The sequence below is a fragment of the Lissotriton vulgaris genome, chromosome 1_1 (assembly GCF_964263255.1).
Source record: "Lissotriton vulgaris chromosome 1_1, aLisVul1.2, whole genome shotgun sequence".
Taxonomy (NCBI): domain Eukaryota; kingdom Metazoa; phylum Chordata; class Amphibia; order Caudata; family Salamandridae; genus Lissotriton; species Lissotriton vulgaris.
The window spans coordinates 1,680,091,594-1,680,109,948 of record NC_141685.1 but is presented as its reverse complement, the minus strand read 5'-3'; the positions used below and the strand labels follow the sequence as shown (position 1 = coordinate 1,680,109,948).

At 42.7% G+C, this 18,355-nt stretch overlaps 1 protein-coding gene across 1 annotated transcript in view; it reads right to left on the bottom strand.

Annotated features, from left to right (window-relative positions):
* The window catches only part of PLXNA4 (plexin A4), a 1,023,024-nt gene that overhangs the window by 283,901 nt on the left and 720,768 nt on the right, over positions 1–18,355 (bottom strand). The window contains exons 11-12 of the mRNA XM_086918924.1: positions 16,309–16,405; positions 14,218–14,408 (exon numbers count right to left, since the gene is read on the bottom strand). Of these exons, the coding sequence (XP_086775050.1) occupies positions 14,218–14,408; positions 16,309–16,405 (288 nt within the window). The remainder of the gene's footprint in view (positions 1–14,217; positions 14,409–16,308; positions 16,406–18,355) is intronic.

Here is an 18,355-nt window from a genome sequence, read left to right as displayed (position 1 = left end):
ATTTGTGAAAAAAGAAGCCTCTTCACAATAAAGGTTGTTGGGGGAAGATGACCTCACAACTGGATGAATTTGGTTTGTGACTGATGAAGCCTAGAGGAGAAAAGTGACTTTAATGGAAGACGAATAATGTAATGGATTAATTTAATATTCAGTTAATAGATGACGTCTGATCTGGCTGAGTTTCTTCTAAATATGTTGATGAAGCCACTTGATGAGTTTTGTTTAGATGATTTACAAGATAGCTCTGGGGATAAACACACCCGATGAATGCATTCTTCATAGACTGCACTCCCTATGCTGTTCATCCTTCTATGATCAATAAACTCTGTAGCTGACTTGATTCTTCTAGATGCTGTATGTAAAACATTGGAAAGAGCAGATACGCTGTGGCCAAGTGTACGGCTACTTGCGCAGATGGCAAGCAAGATAATAGATTTGCGATGTGGCTTACTCCATATTTTTTTATTTAAATGATTTATTTTTCTCGCTCAAGGAAAATATTATTCTTCTCGAGCAAGTGCTGAAAATATGTATTGAAATGGTCGCTAGAGTGTAAAACGATGCCGGAGTTGTTTGTTGTTCTGTAGATAAATGGGATGACAGCAAGCACAAAGCCATTCCTTCTCAGACGGTCTTCTGTTATCCCCATCACTTCTAAATGTGTGCTCTGATGCTGGTGCCTGGACCACGCTATTTCCATGGAAACGGGACATGCAGCCTGATTCATGTACGGGCCGTTTTGCGTGTCCCTAATAGCGAATCATAGCGATTCGCTATTGAGGACACGCAAAACGGCATTCATGTAGGAATTGCTACTTAAATAGCGATTCCTACATGTTCTTTATTTGCGAGTAGCAATTTGCTACTCGCAAATACTCCCCATTCATTCCTATGGGCCAAGAGGCCCATTGGAATGAATGGGGATTTGCGAGTAGCAATTTGCTACTCGCAACTGAGATAGCGATTTTAAGGGTGACAGGGGTGTCCAAAGGACGCCCTGTAGCACCCCTAAAATGCACTTTTGGACAGGTGTTGCGCACACACATGTCCAAAGGACATGTGTGTGTGCTACATGCAACTTTGAAAAATGCTTTTAAGAGCATTTTTCGGAGTTTTTGCTATTTACCGACAGGTCTGACCTTTCGGTAAATAGCGGCCCCAAAAGTCCAAAATCGCTATTTTGTTGTGTGTCATGAATAGCATTTAAGGAATCTCTATTAGAGATTCCTTAAATGCCATTCCACGCAAATATGCGAATTCTTAAATAGCGATTTTTGCATTTGGTATCATGAATACCAAATGCAAAAATTGCGCTCGCAAAGGGCCAGATTCTGAGAATCTGGCCCTTTGCGAGTGCAATTTAGCTACATGAATCAGGCTGATGATGTTGAATGAACCAAATGATGAGATGGGATGGACGTTTAAAAGGGGGGAAACATGATTCATCAAATCTTGAAATCGTACAAATGTCTAAGTATTCGCCATAATCTGGAACAATAATGTCGGTGCTTGCTTGAGAACACACATGACCAGATCTAACCATAGTCGGATTTCACAGAGCAGGATTAATGAAACAAAGCACAACGCAAGTGTTCAAGCAGTGATAGATGTTTCCTTTTCTGCACAGAAAACCATTACCTTAAGTTTCTTTTCCATACTTTGTTTCCATTTCAGAGGGCATCTGTTAATCACACTTTAAAACACTGGCACACGAGCATGTTCTGTTATAGGCTGGGTGTGTGTTCCAAAATATGTGCGCATGTGTATAGCATGAGCATTCTGTAGAATGGCAGTTGCTGTTTCTCCTTGAGCTGTCTGCTGCTGTGGTTTCGTTTTTGTGTCCTTTTTCAATAAGTCATACTATTGCTCATCAGCAAAATACTGCCGACGAGGATGGGCCCAAATATTGAAGAATCTGAATGATTGATATGCGAGTTACATGTGTACTTAGTGTTAAGGTGGAATATCCAGGTAATTTCAGAGGAAGGTAAGAGGCTGAGAACTTTATTGGTAACTGAGATTGTCATGTGTTCTACACCAATGAAGGTGGAACAGTTGGTTCATTCTTACGTATAATTACACTTTATACCAGATTTTTTCTGGGCTTTGCATCAAAAGGAGTGCGTATCATATCTCTGTTGAAAAATAAATTGCTGTTCGCATGTGTATGTCGTACAAATAGGTACTAAGAATTTTTGTGGAGGAAACCATTGATTTTTACGACAGATCATAGACTTTTAGTTGGCATTTTGGGTGAAGAAAGGCAGAATATATCTACAGCTTAGTTATCCACACAGACAACCAAGTTGCTGGAATTCAGTTTTCTTGCGGAGTATAGTTGATGGGGAGGGAGTTACATCTTCCTGAGGAAGCTAACACAAAGGAGAAACATAAGGACAGTGATAAGATAGTGGAGTGTTTGATAACTGAAGTAGATGAGGAATGTTCTGGAATTTGGTGCAAAGGAAGGCTGGGGTGTTGCTACGGAAGAGGATCTAATGTTAAAAAGGATTACGGGAATGGTGGTGTCAGGATGGCCAAGGGAACACATTTTTCAAGCGATATTACAAAGATTTTTACAAAGTGGCTGCTTGGCTGGCCCTCTTGGGCCGCCCAAAGCAGTCTTGCTCACTTCGTATGTTCTCCATGCAGGCTGCATTATAGCCTGCGTGGAGAACATTCCCAAGCTCCCAGGCAGTGTCTGAGCCCCAAAACACGGTGCTCAGACCAACCACAATGCTGCTAAAGCAGTATTGTGGTTGGCTGACTGGGAGCCTGGGTGTGCTTCCTGTTGAGGCTGAGTGAGGGAGGACTGCATAGGAGAGACGCGACAAGAAGTTTAAAAAAACTTTTTTATACCTGCTTCCTACTGTGGCCTCCCCCTTACAGCCCCCTCTACCGCCCGATCTGTGCCAACCACCGCTGATTGGCAATGCCAATATATCTGGCTTTGAAATGTTAACTCATACAAAGTTAGCAAACTAAGCGAGGCACATGAGGTGGCGATAGAAAGAGCAGACTGTTCAGGCTATAGTTGTAAAGAGGTCTCTCATGCTGCTCAATGCAATCACTGCATGTATAGGAGGAACAGCCAATAGCATTAGGTGAGAAAAACATTCTCCAATGATCTGAGCCAAGACATCATAAATAGAGTTTACAGACAATTTCTGAAAGATGATAGTCGAAAAATCCAATGGTTGACAGGGGTGGACCCAATGCCCACTCTATGTATATTGTAAGAATAGGGCTGTTTGAAAACACCCAACCTCATAACCCCATTGAGGAAGACCTGGATTTTCTCTGAAATGAGCTTGGAGAAAAGATTTCCAAGAGAAGGGTCGATTTCATAGGAGCAACAATCCAAGAAGACTCCCTCAGAGGGCAGTTTACTCACAGTAAACATTAAAAGATGAACTGTAACTACGTTTGCATTTAACATCATGCTTTTCTCCTCCTTGGTTCAAATCAAGCTCCGTTCCAACCTTGAGTAATGCATGTCGGTATCACTGGGGGGATTAATCCACTCAGCTGGATGGCATCACGCCTTCCGTGCAGTCCTTTCCCTACTGTGGAAGTGGCCTCTCGTCAGCAGAGCCAGCTGAGCTTCAGTACAGCGGCAGCTGCTGCCGCCACGCGTCCATGACTCCCAGGGGGTGGATTTCAAGAATAGCACAGCGCTAAAATTGCAGCTTGCCATCTATTCCACAAGTCGCTATCAGCACGTCACCATTATTGCCTGTTGCTGATGCTAGCATCCGTGTTTTCTTCCTACTCGGCTTGTCATCTTTAAAAATCATTTTGCACTCAAGCTCGTTCGTGGTCCTCTAATTTCACGGAGTGAGGACACTGCAGAGGGAGGCTGTGAATAACCGAATCTGATATGTTCCTTTTCTGCCTCTATCTATACTTTCTCTGACTCTCTGTCTCTTTTTCTCAGTCTCATTCTGCCTCTCCCGCCCTCTCTCGTGGCCAATATCGCCTTGGCTCGAGGCCAGAGAGTGCCTGCTGGCGGCTGCAGACACACCATTAGCTGCAATATATATCCAGCCACTTGAGATTACTGCCATGCTAATGCTCCAGAAAAAATACCTTCCAAGGGCTGCTAACAAGTGCATCAGGCAATCAGAATATTTTATAAGAGCAAAATTGCAATGATTTGTAAGGTCTCCGAGGCCTAGAGAATCCGTGCACTAAAATGGAAGCGCAAGGATTTCTTTAGGCGCTGGGATGTAGAGTCCATCATTAACATCTGCCCCCTTTTCACAGTATTGGAGACAGATGTGCAGCACGTGGTGTGTGTTCAGAATTGGGGGAGACGTTTTGGGGCCCATGACTTCTGAATATTGGTTCTAAATGGTTTATAATGCCCTAGTGTGAATTTCTTTACAAACTAATGTCATCGTATCATGTTGAGCTCCATGGCTTGCAAATCTATTTAAAGTGTTGGAGGGGAGGGAGTTCAGTCACTACACTGTGGTCGAAATATCAACCTGGAATATGTACAATACGTAATATGCAACTGTCACTACATTGTTAATGTAACTACATGTTGATTTAAGAATAGTAAAGCTATAATTCCTTATGTGTACTTACATTGGTAATATAATGGTAGTCAATATGGTGGAGTTAATATTTAAATTTTTGTGTATACAAATATTAATGATGTAAATATTGTGACACAACCATTGTAGGATCTGGAGACAAGTCAATTCACAACTAAGGCTAAAAGCATAATTTCAGTGTCGCTGAGAGTCCGTGTTCCACACAGTACTAGAATCTGTCTTTTAGTAAGTAAATGCGAATAATATTCTTCTAACCTGTCCACCATGTCCGAATAGTGTATTTAACTCTGCTAGCTAAACACTGCAGTAAAGTACTTGTAATCAAACTTAAGGGTAACCCATGGCCAATGTAGTCTCCATACCAGCTCAACACATCAGGAAGCAATGACTTTTGAATTACCCCTTCAAAAACAAAGGACATCTTTCGGGTCCATGAGAACAGGACTCAGTATGAACTGGAGGTGCACCCTCTCGAGAATCCTGTAAAGATTCTCATCAAAATTTGGCCATCCACTACTTCAGCAGTCCTAAATGTCTGAGCTTCAGCAGCTTTAAACGGGGACAGGGAAACAAGGGAGTGATGAAATAGAAACTTCATATATGCTCTGTATGGTGGTGCAGATAAACTTCGAAACCAACACATACACTAAGGGCTCTGATTTAGTACTCGGGGGACTTGTTTCTCCATCAAAACGGTGACAGATATCTAGTCCGCCAAAATATAAATAAATAAATATTTTGGCGAATGGGATATCTGTCAATGTTGTGATGGAGTAACCCGTCCGCCGAGATCTAAATCAGGCCCGATGTCAAGAAAGGTTTGTCAGCAATATTGGACAGTTCTCAACGCCACAGTCAGGCATCTTAGTAATGCTTTTTAAAACTAATGCCCCGACATCTCTTACCTAATTTTCATAAGATTCAATGGCTACATCTTGGTCACTGAACTCTTCAATAATAATGTGTACACCAAAGCCAATATGGCACATAGCTCAAAAACTATTCTTAAATGGGGAGGAATCTATAAGTAACAACATTTCCATCATAGCTATGTAATCCCCCAGCACACAATAGATTAGCAATGATATTCAAATATCCTGCCCACAAACTGCCCTTCAGCAACATTTCTATAAGGAGACAATTTCTATTCTCTCTGAAGTAAAGATGAGAGTCATAGCCCACTTTGAAGAGTGTCTGGGGAAAGATGTATATTAAACTAACAGAGGCAGACCAAGTAGGGATGACAAAACTATATGAAATAGAACCAACTGTGCAGGACAGGAGGGCCCTCCTGTAGATTTCACAGAGATACTGAACCCCCCTCCATAAGCAACAAATGTTAAGGCACTTATTTATATCAATGGGTGTGGCCTGCGTGATAAATGAATGACGAAACATACCTTATTAATGTTTGAACACAACAGTAATATGTTCTAGTCCTTGCAGGAATATTTCCACTCCTGTATTACTCCAAAGTTCCTCACTTGACTAGACCTCGCTGAAGGTACACAGTTCTAAATGAGGAGAATCCAGGCAGCAAGGAGCAGGCACCTCCTTTCTCCTGATACTGCAGGTGAGAGTACTAGTAGTACAGTGAGCACAAATGATCTTCTTTGTCTCCCCCTGTGGCAAGGATTCCCTCAGGCACCACTGCAGTGGCACAGAAGCCAGACCTAAGCAGGGGGATGCCAAAGTGTTTGTGCCCACTACTGGGGCACCTGGAACAAGCGGATGTGCTTAGCATAGTTTAGCTAAGCTACACAGCTAGAGCCAACAATGCATATGGTAATAGAATAGTCCCTAAAATACTGCACAAGCAGGATAAACCTGTTGCCTTACACCCTAACTACAGTTCCACTGCACTTGTAGGCTCTTTCACCTCACCAGAGCAAACCAGTGGCTTGATATGCATGTATATACCTATGTTGCCTATAGAAAGTGGCCCTGTTACAGCCTGGGTCCTGTAGGATGAGAGGTGGAGAATTTTAACTTGCAGCCATGGGGCATCTTAGGTGTGCATAGAGGGCTTGAGTTCCATGGAGTGTCCCAAAAATTGTGAACATCCACTTTTAGAAATCCACAAAAAGAATCATTAATTGGTTGAAATTCTTTACACAGTGCACACCCTGGGTCTAATTGTCTCCTAAGTAGCCAGAGTTGTGCATATCACAAGAAATCAGCAGTAACAGTTACCAAATGTCACTCCCAATTTATCTGAGTAAACCCCAAAACCAGGAGATTTCGTTGGGAGGTAATGTTATTATTGCTGTACTACAAACGAGCTTATGCTCAACTCAAAAAAAGAATTCTTCGGATCTGAACTGGGGAACGCCAAGAACAGACCCTGCAATCTCTTCAAACTGGTCAAACACCAATCAAACAAACTGGCCAAAACATCAAAAGAAACTACCAAGTCACTAATTTCATCGGAGGACTTCTCCTTTTTCTCTGACAAAATCACAGCCTTAGGAAACGAACTTAGATCCACTACTTATTCTCAACCTCTTCCAGATCTGCCTCCACCCTCTGTGCCGCCTCCACAGGCTTCACGCAAAAACCAAGCACACTGGACCGACTTCAAAGTCTATGACAAACACTCCGTCTCGAAAATCCTTTCTACCTTAAACCCAAGCAACCACTTTAATGACCCACCCCCCTCTAACTGCCTAGATGCCACAGCCCAATCCATCATTCCTAGCTGGACTGCAATAATTAATGCCTCCCTTCTTCAGGGATCCATACCGTCTCTCTGAAAGCCAGCCAAGTCCTCCCCATAAAAAAAAAAACATCGCTTGATCCTGCCTTCCCTGACAACTTTAGACCTATTTCTAACATTCCACTCTTAGCTAAAGTTCTGGAGAAGTGTGTGCAACAGCAGCTGAGCCAAGACATCTCCAATTTCCACCTACTAGATGACTTCCAATCCGGCCTGGGCTCAGCACCACGATTCTCCACATCGTGGATGATGCCCTCCAAGCCCTTGAACAAGGCAAGACCTGTCTCCTAATCCTCCTAGATCTTTCCTCGGCCTTCCACACAGTCAACCATGAGAAACTACTCAAATGCCTCAAACTCAGGATGAGAATGGATAGCTTTGTTCTTAAATGGTTTAGGTCCTTCCTCCACAACCGGTCACACAGATTCCTAATTGACGGTAACCTGTCTGCTCCCTCCCCGGTCATGGTTGGAGTCCCCCAAGGATCAACCCTGTCCCCCACCCTCTTCAACCTTTACCTAGAACCGCTTGCCGAAGTACTACACAACGTAAATATTTCTTACCACATGTACACTGACGACACCCAGATCTACATCAAGATCTCCTCTCTCTCTCTCTCTCTCTCTCTCTAGGAGATTCTTTCCCTGAATGAAGCTTTGAAATTGACTGTCCAATGGCTCTCCTTCAATCAACTCAAACTCAACGCAAAGAAGACAGAATTTCTTCTAATTTCCTCACCCAAAACCAACCCTGAGACTCCGGTATGGATTAAGGCCATCACAGCCTTAAACTGCCCTCCGACCATCGTGGACTCGGCCAAATCCCTTGGAATAACCCTGGACTGCAACTTGAACATGCAGGACCATATCAAATCGATGGCCAAATCAGCCAAATTCCACCTGAGTTATCTAAGGAAACTGAAACCCTTCCTTGATACTCCCGACCTAAAAATGGCAGTCCATGCACTAGTCATCTCTAGACTGGAATATGGCTGCTCCACCCTCTCGGGTTTACCCAAGACCTCCCTGGCACCTTTAAAAGCTTGCCTCAATGCGGCCGCCAGGCTACTAACAGGCTCAAGGAAGTTCAATCACATTTCACCACATCTAAAAGCTCTGAACTGGCTTCCTCTACAGGCCACAATCCAACTCAAAATGGCATGTATCACGCACAAGGCATTATACTCAAACTTCCCTGCATATCGTGCCCAGAAACTCATGATATCTGGAGGAACCAGAAACTTGCGGTCTATCAGAGACCTCTCGCTCCAACATGCACATTTTAGGAAAAGAAAACTCACAATCTGGCTTTCTCTGGGGCCACACCAAGAATATAGAACTCACTCCCACCAGCCATCAGAAGAATCCCTTCTCTGGCTTGCTTCAAAAAGGATGCCAAAACCTTCCTAATGGGCAAATTCCTCGCCTAAATTTTGCTTTCTATTTCACCCAGAGACCTTGCTCTATTCCCTCTCTAATGCATCCCCTGGAGTACACAGACACTATCCTCCCGGCACCTCCGGGCATCCCTTCATGGACCTTGGGACCTTCGTTTCTTGTAAAATGTCAATTGTACTGCCTCTCTTTTATCCCTGTGTATCCAGCCCACCTCCTCCCCTCCAAATCTTTTGTATACTACTGCTGATTCCTTTAAAGCGCTCTGATACCCTAACGGGTCAAGTTTGCGCTCTATAAAACTAAAAAAAAAATACATGTTTATCATCTCCCCTACTATCTGCCTTGCACTGGCTGGAGCATAAAACGGGTATCTTTAGAAGAGAAATGTGCTTTTGAGATAAATCGAGAGATTTAAAGAGACTATTGAGCTCGGTTCAGCTTGTATGAGATTATTGGGTTTTTCAACTTGTGGTAGCACAGGTATCGGCCAACTTCTCTGTGTTAAGAGGTGGAATATAGGGGAAGATGTGCTATATTTTTTGAGCTAGGTCTAACTGCTGTGCACACTTTGGTAAAAGGATCTGAAAGTATTCATAGTCAATGTGCAATGTCTATTAGCGGATGATTTCCTGCTGTCAAGGGTGATCAACTCCATATGTGTTACATTACTGGGATGAGTTACTGGTCTTTGGATGCCTACTTCTATTGCTATACAAAAAAACACCCAACTAAGTATTTCTGAACGATTCTACGGACCTATATTATGGAATCTTTTTTCATAAACATTGAGATGAGAGGAACCTGCATTCAGAAGAGCCCATGAGCCCTGCCTCTTCAACATTGCAAAGAAACGCATTTTTATTAGGAAAAAAACATTTTTGGTGGACGGCGAAAACAGTGAATGAAAGTCATGTACACATCCGGGCAGCAAGCAATTAACTGTGAGTGTGTCCTGCTGCAGGAAGCCCACACACACTGGGCCTTCATCCAGGATGCACTTTGTGAGTTCGCCTTTAAACTAAATGAACACTGTGGATAGGGAAGCATATTGTGAAAGTAGACTGACGCCATTACTTTACACCTAGGTATCTGCAATATAAGTCGCATGCACACATGCATCTTTTATATTATATAAAATAATGAGCAGTTGTAAGGTGCCTTGTGAAACAGAAAGAACATGCTTTGATGTTCGATGTGCAGCATTTCGATAGGAAAAAAGCACTTTCTGAAATATTAATCATTTGCTTTCAAAACTTCCACGTGTAGAAAAAGGCACACACCTTTAGTAGGCATGAAATACCGAATATAATAATTACTCCAAGCTCAATGTTTAACTGGATGGTAGCTGGTAAGGCAAACTTGTGGATCACTTAAAACTATACATTGTAACCGGTTTGTTTAGATTACTCAATAACTTTACTTCAGTGTTACTCTTATTGGTAGGAATAATTTAAGTTTTATGAGAATACGAAAGTTCGTCTACTCCTATGTAACACCCACACCACAACGAATTGTTGTGGACCAGCAGCTTACACTTTGCTAGAAAGTGACTGAAACCGAGAGTAGAGTAGTGGTGCTTTTTGTATTCCATCTAGAATCAAGAGTTTAGGGAGGGTTTAGGGTGGTGGTAGGGCAGTAAGTTAAGTATATCTTGTGGTCCGTCGTGGTAGAAAAGAGATGACAAGTCAACCCACCGAGCAACCTTCACCTTCCCACCCACATACGGCATATTCCACATCATGACACAGCAGTGGAGCATGGTGCAGTCCCACATACAAGTAAAAGATCCTTACAAAGAACAATTTATATAAATTACAAAGGCATCAAAAATACAAAAAAAAATGGGAAGGCAAATTAAAAAGGAAAAAAGATAGACTTGGATAAATGTGCAGGCATTTGTAGGCCAAATACAAGATACAATTTAGGCCAGTACTACACAGTCAAAGATCTTAAGTTATGAGAATCATAGAAGGTAAAAAAACAAAATAACATTTAAGGCCAAATAATTTGTATTTTACAACAAAATTAAATGACACTTGTGCATGAAAATTACCGGTAAATGTACATTATACTGTTGTTATCTGAATGAACATGGAACAAAATGAATGCCATGTGTGTGTCAATCGGGAAGTGTTAATATTACATTCCCTACCCAAGGAAACTTACTCTAGACATCCCTTTCACGATTTGAACTTATCTGGGAATATTTGCTCTACAGACTTCTACTCCACAAGGCACCGAGAAATACCCAGTGACTTTTTTACGACTTAATTATGTGCAGTTGGGGGTGTAATTATTATGATTTGTGAAGTAATTCAGAATGCATTAATGTAAAATAGAACGCTATTAGTAAAAATGACAATAATTATCTTTCTTCTCACAGACAGGCCTGCAGAGGTAAGCGCTTAATGTACTTGTGGTTCTATTGTTAGTGCACACAGGGCTAAATTAAGGTCTGGGAACAGTGGTCTCTCATGCCCCTATTGACTGTGTCAGTGAGGTGCTTGGGAGGGAGGGTTGTTTACGCCTATAGATATATATGAGAAAAAATGTGTGTGTATGTGTCTGTTGTTTACACCTATATATATGACAGAAAGAGAGAGTGCGGTGTTTACACCTATGAATGTGAGTGTGTGTGTGTCTTTTCTAAGTATCTCTTTATTTCTGCCTTTCTATATGCATTGTGCATGTTTCGGTGCTTTTTATTTCTAATCCTATTTCTAACCCTGCGGAACGTGTTTAATGTTAAAAAAAAGCAGCTCATAGGGAGCATATTCACGAATGGTCCACATTAGTCACAATGTAATTGAATCCCCTTACTCTTGAGATGTAGTAACCATCACCACACCATCAGGAGCAGTGGTGACTATCTGCAGAGTATGAAGACTGGAAAGGTCGTCCTTTGCGAAAGTGAGAAAAGGTTAACCCACCCAGCCCGCCAGATGTGATTACCCATTCATACAGGAAGAGGCACCCTGCAAAAGGAAGCCATGACTGAACATCTCACAGAGATAGGATACACTGAGATGACTCTGGGCAGGGGATGGTGCAGGGGTGCCTTCGATAAAGGACCCTGGCCCAGGAGCAGCAGCAGCCCCAGCAGGGATAGCTTCCGAGCGGGTAAGGCCAATCCCCTTTTGTAAGCTTTGAAATGTGTAAAGTTTGAAAAGATGACACCAGGTTTTCCATTGGAAAACTTCTAAATTTTACTCACGTGTACATTGAACTAAGCTTCAGAGCTGAAGCATCAACAAGTGTCGAACACTCAAGGTTGCACTATTCTATAGGAGGGCAGACACTCCCCCCAGGCAGTGACACACCGCACGCAGACATACATAAGGTGGAAGAGAATAACAGACGTACACAGGGCACAAGTCCTAAAAAAAGAAGTGGGGAACCCACCAAGTTAGGTAGTATCACAGGAAGTGACATCACAGTGCGTGGCATTGCAGGAAGTGATATCACCGGAAGTGACGGCACGGGACAGGTTCTGTTACCCAAGGATTGACAAAGTAACTCTGTTGCCTGCCTACCCCACCAGGCGATATATTCCATGTGCACCACATTTCCATGTAGATGTGATTGCTTTAGCTGCCTGGTGGTTAACACATTTGATGGAAAGATCTGTTTTAGTCTAGTCCTAGTTTTGACTTAAAGTTGCATACAGGGTTAATGCGCCTCTTGCAAAGCACATCATGAAACATGCAGATGGCACTTTTTTAGGTAAGTAGGTTACTGCTTTGAACAGAGAAATCCTTTTGTTACATGCAGTTGCATTGTAATCCTTCTAGTATAGCACAGTGAGCTGAAGGGTGATATTTAACTCCTACACCCAGTAACCCCCACTGTCTTATATAACACATCCTGTACAATGGTTTAAAAACTTGTGTGATTTATTGACAATATAATATGAATGTTTGCTGTAAAGTGATCTGGCACACTAAATTGGGATGAATAGCGCTGTAAATCAAATAAAAAATACTGGTATTTAAATTGTTATTTTGCACTGGGACAAAGTAACGCATCTGACATTCTTACAGTGCATGAATACCTATTATACATGGGGGTTCCAACAAAGTCAAAACCGTGCCTCTCTTAAGTGCCTTTGAAGTATTAACACGCTGATGCTTTTGCTTCCCTTCCTCTGTATTTACATCTAGGTGTGAGGCTACAGGCAGACCCCAGCCTGGTTACTGGGACAAAAGAAGACCAAATGGGCCCTTAGGTTCGGCCTTTGTTATTGCCCAGCTGGAGTCTCGAATGACAAACCCTCCTCTCCCCACCTCCAAGTTGCTGTTTCCAAGTAAAGCAGATAACGAGCAGGGACTGCTGAATGAATCCCGGTGTCTCAAACTTACACCGGGATGAGTTCAGCATATTTTAGAGTGGGGCTCAACTTCTTGGCAGGGTGGACGGCGTCCACCTTGTGAAAAGAGTGGGTGGACGCCGTCCACCTGCGAGTACCCCCTGCTCGAGCCGTGGATGTACACATCCGGGCAGCAAGCAACCGTGAGTGTGTCCTGCCGTAGGAAGCCCACACACACACTGCATCTTCATCCAGGGAGCCCTTTGTGAGTGCGCCTTTAAAATAAAGAACGCTGTGGATAGGGAAACATATTGTGAAAGTAGACTGACGCCATTACTTTACACCTAGGTAACTGCAATATAAGTCGCATGCACACATGCATCATTTATATTACATGAAATAATGAGCAGTTGTAGGGTGCCATGTGAAACAGAAAGAACATGCTGTGATGTTCGATGTGCAGCATTTGAATAGGAAAAAAGCACTTTCTGAAATATTAATCATTTGCTTTCAAAACTTCCACGTGCAGAAAAGGTCACTCAAGTTTTGTAGGCATGAAATACCGGTTATAATAATTCCTCCAAACTCACTGGTAATTGGATGGTGGCTGGTAAGGCAAACTTGTGGATCACTTAAAACTATACATTGTAACAGGTTTGTTTAGATGTCAGCACATCTCTCCACAGATCTATTCAGGCCAAATTATCTGAAACATTTTAGCCAGGATGTGTTTGCCAAGCAACTCAGTGTCCTCGGGCGCACAGTGTACAACTATGTACACCAGTGGAATGTAATAACCATTGTGGTCTTCCGCCACAAGCTCGCATACACAGGGTGCACTACACAGACTTCAGACAGGTGGTCTTACATCAAATACACCCTGTTGACAAATAGGAAGCACCATTAAAGAATACACCAGGCAGACCAATAGTCATCATAAACACGATATCACCAGACCTCCCAGACTCGGTCTATGAGAATACCAGCACAGAGGGTGTCCAGATTAAGAACGGACAATGGGGCAGACAAATGGCACAGTGCGTTATAGAAACTCTGATAACATAACATACTATAACAGCCTTGTAATGCATATTTGTGACGTAACTGCACGTCAAGGCCATGAATTAGTAGCGTTTCAACTCCAAGTCACAAGTGTAAAAACTGGCATATAAGGTCAACAACATATATAAAATGTGGCATCATCTCAATGCGTGGTCCCTTCCCAGCCATGCTCACCTCTGTAATCCGTGGGTTGGTGCACTTGCTGTGGGCACCGGAGAGCTCTAGCCACTGGTTCTCTGGTGTCTGGCAGTGTGGCTTCAGGGTGCACTTGTTTTCTCCCTTGCACCAGCCACATTCGAAGGCGAGGTCTGCTTTCAGGCACAGGCCACAGCTCTCCCTCTTGGCTGCACACTTGTACAGGTGAACTGCGGCAGAAGGAAGGCAAGAGGGGAACAGCATCAGGCCACGCCCACAAGAGGGAGATTCACAGATGTTTAGAAAATGATGGCAAATAAAGGCTGCCCAAGACATTGAATATTCTCCCATAAATCAACATGTCACACGAACGGTGTCCAACAATTGTCCAGGAAGGTGGGTTGCATGGAAGCATTTTACGGTATCTTCATGTGGTATACTTACTGCAATAATTCTAAAAGTCAATTGTTATCCTGAAAATATGATACATATCTAGCACTCCTGGACCTACATTAGACACCCTGGTCTTACACTCTATGTATTCCCAATTGTGACCCTTGCTTTCATGTTATGATTACTTATCTATCTCTGCAAAAGCTGCCTTGTTTTTTAGGACTGATTTTGTCATACCACTCTTGCTGGATCGTGGGTGCGTGTGCATCACCCCCACATTTTAATGACAAGCTCCCTTAATTTACTCCTGACTGAGACTGGAGCCAGCATGAAGGTTGTTTGCTCTAGAATGGCATCTCTAGAATACACTCGCCACTGTACTATGTTCACCGCTCTACTATTTTTTTGTAATCTTAATGCATGTCTCTCTCTCTCTCTGGAAAGTCTCTAGTCCGTCCTTACAGAGAAATCTTCCTGTATAAAGGCCTCCTCATGCTACTCTTTATAGCTCAATCCTGTACTGCTTATGTTGTAGGATTTAGCCAGCAGAAATGAACACAGTTCTACAGGTGAAAACCCACCTTCGGTCTCTGACATGATAGCGCACACAGTGTTTTTCTGTGAATCTACCGAAGCAGCAGATGCATAAGTGTTTGCACAAGTTAATACGTTTAGCCCGTTTCCATCTTTCTGTGCTATTTCCTTAAGTGCGACCAGGTAGAGAACATAAGAAACGCTAGCATAGGTCAAAATGGCCTGTCTGATCACCAAATACAATGTTGGTGTACCTTGATAATTTAGCGAGAGGAGATTGGGAGGAGTTGTACCACTCAGAGGCAGTATGGGCGCTGCTGCATTGATGTGGGTTCCCTGCCTTAGGATGGGAAGAAAGACCTGAAGAAGAAGGAGGCAGTCAAATTTAGGGGCTCAGTAGTCTTCTGCCATATTATTCGGGTGCATTGAGAGGAGAGAAGCACTGGAATGGGAATCAGGAGGTGGAAAGATCATCGTAATCTGGTCTCCCGTTGACATGTCCAGGTTGGTTAATGGACCATGGGGACCTCGGTCAAGGGAGACGGAAGGTTAGTGTAGGGGAAGAATGGCCAAAAAGTTGGGTCAGCTATGTGGTTGTTGGCAGCATGTGTTTTTAAGCTCTAGGTCGTTCCATTTCATAAACTCAAAGAGGCCAAATGCACAAATCAAGAGATCTAACTTAAAATTAAGAACAACCACGAGTCTGAATTGTGCCGCTTTACTGTGCGTACAAATGTTATTTGTCCTTTTTCCAATTCTATTGTCTTTGCCCTAAATTTAAGCTTGTGACACAATGTTGAATTCTCTGTCACTGCACATTTGGTGGCTTCTGGAGGAATTGAAACATCTGCATGCCGTGTGCGAATTTTCATTGCAACTGCTAGATTTCCATGCATTTTAAAATGACTTCCTATGTGAGTAATTGATTTTGCAATCAAAATGAAAAGGAAACATGATGATTGTACAATATGTCTTCCAGAAAGAAAAACACGCTCATAAGAGTTTATAATAGAACTGCATGTACAGCAAGCAAGAAAAAAAAGCCAATGTCACAAAAATGCCCAGCACAAGCATTTTCAATTTTCCCAGCCCATTAAAATAAAAGAGAGAAATGCACAGGAATCCTTCTTTGTCAATGGCGGAATCTACGGCGCATGTTGCTATGGCTACTAGTTCCAAGGACGCACTGAAACAATTCCTCACCTTTGTTCAGAGCTGGGTTGTCGATGCTGAAATCCTCGTTCCACACCACCGTCAGCTCCACAGGTAGACTATTAATCTCCATGCCTTCGTACGAATACTGCAAGCAGAGGGGAAACAGATGGAATCACTCATACTCTAGGGCGGCGCCATGATTCAAGTCAATATTTATCGGATCGGCACAAGGTGCCTTCAGGATCCAAGTAAGGATAAACTGATCCGTGACCCGCCTGTGCGAGTCAACCAATCTCTGTAGCCAGACAAAGAAGCTTTGATGCCTTTTACTAGCCCAAATTCTTGGCTAACATGCCAGAATGCATACTATTTTAAGGTGCTAAAGACTTACTGATGCAGAAGTCTTTAGAACTTTGAAAGACGATGTATCATTGTTTGTGATTCCACACAGAGGTCTCAAATTATGTGACTTTTGACAAGGCTAACGGGACATCGAGACCCGCTCTGCTTGCTACTTAAGTCTTACAAACAGTTTTTGCAAGGCAAGGAGAAGGGAAAGCTGTTTCCACTTCTGCGGGACCACGGCCTGGAAATTTGGGCCAAACGTAAACGTATGAAATCATCTTTCAACTGCAAACCCTATGATTGGCAAAAATAGAGGGTTTTGCAACGTTTTGCCATATGCTAAACCCATTTTCTAATTTTAAAAAGTCTGAATATTGCAAAATGGGTTCAATGAATCATTCCAAATCGCAAATAGGAGGGGATGTGAAAGGGGTCTCCCCGCCGTTTTGCGTTTCACAATTAAATGAATGGCCTGTGACTGCAATTGCAGTTGCAAACCATTGAAAATGACTGCTCCTTAAAGGAGCCGGTAACCCATTCTTGAAAGAGAAGCTGTCCCCACTGAACAGCTTCCCCTTTAGGAATTGAGGCAGGTAACCGGGGTGAAACAGACATCCTGTTCCCCCGATTTCTGCCCAAATAACATATATATGTATACTTTTACTTAAAGCAGACAATATGCTTTAATGCAGCTTTAAAACAAATACTGCGTTTGGGAATGCAAATGCAAGGTACATGACCTAGTAGTGTTCCTTACGGGCCACCATCCCGGTGTTTGTAGTCAACCACAAAGAGTCACAAACAGCAACCTGCCTAATTAATATCCATTAGGTAGCTTGTTACCCCTGCAACTGGAGTTTGCAACATAATATGTTAGTCGATAGGTTGCATTACTCAATTACAGACAAGTTGTGACCTGCCTGTTTGTACATTGGGCCTGATTTTCCAATTGCTGTGCGTTCTCAGAATATCCATGCTCTTTCCTGAAGTTAATGCACTTATGGCTATATTCAGCTTGTTTTGGTGAAATGAAGGGTATATTATTTCCAGGCTTGAAACTGGTCGCTTGCCTAGAAACAGAGTCTTCCTAGTTATTGGATAGATCAATTGAGAGACTGCTAGATAGACTGATGGATGAAGAGGAGGAGTGATGGAAGGACACATGACGAGACACAGCACACAAATAGGCAGATAGACAAGTGCACTGAGAGACAGATAGAGGTACTGAGAAGCAGACTGTTATTTGACAGCATAGAGAGACAGAGACCAGAGTATAGAGAGGCTGATAGAACCATTTTGTAGGAGAGGTAGTTTGGGCAAGGGTAAATGTATTGAGAGGCAGTTAAGTATATGGATTTACAGAGCGGCAGATAAAAAGATGAATGGTGAAGAGAACCGAAGAATGTATGGTAAAGCAGCTAGAAGTTTTGAGGTAGCCAGACATATGTTTGGAGAGGCAGGGAGTGATAGGAAGAGATAGGTAGACAGATGTATGCAGAAGGGGATTGTTACAGGGATGTATGGAGGGAATGATAGGCTGTTGGATAGAGTGGCAGAAAAGTATATGTATGAAGATGCAGATGGGAGACTGAATGAAAAGGTTGATAGATGTATGGAGATGTAAAGAGTTATTTGGATCAGTGTATGGAGATATACGTAGTTATATGAAAGCACAGATAGACAGTTATTTAGATCTGTTTTTAGACATAGGCAGGTAGTTGCAAGACTGTACATATAAACAGCTCCATGA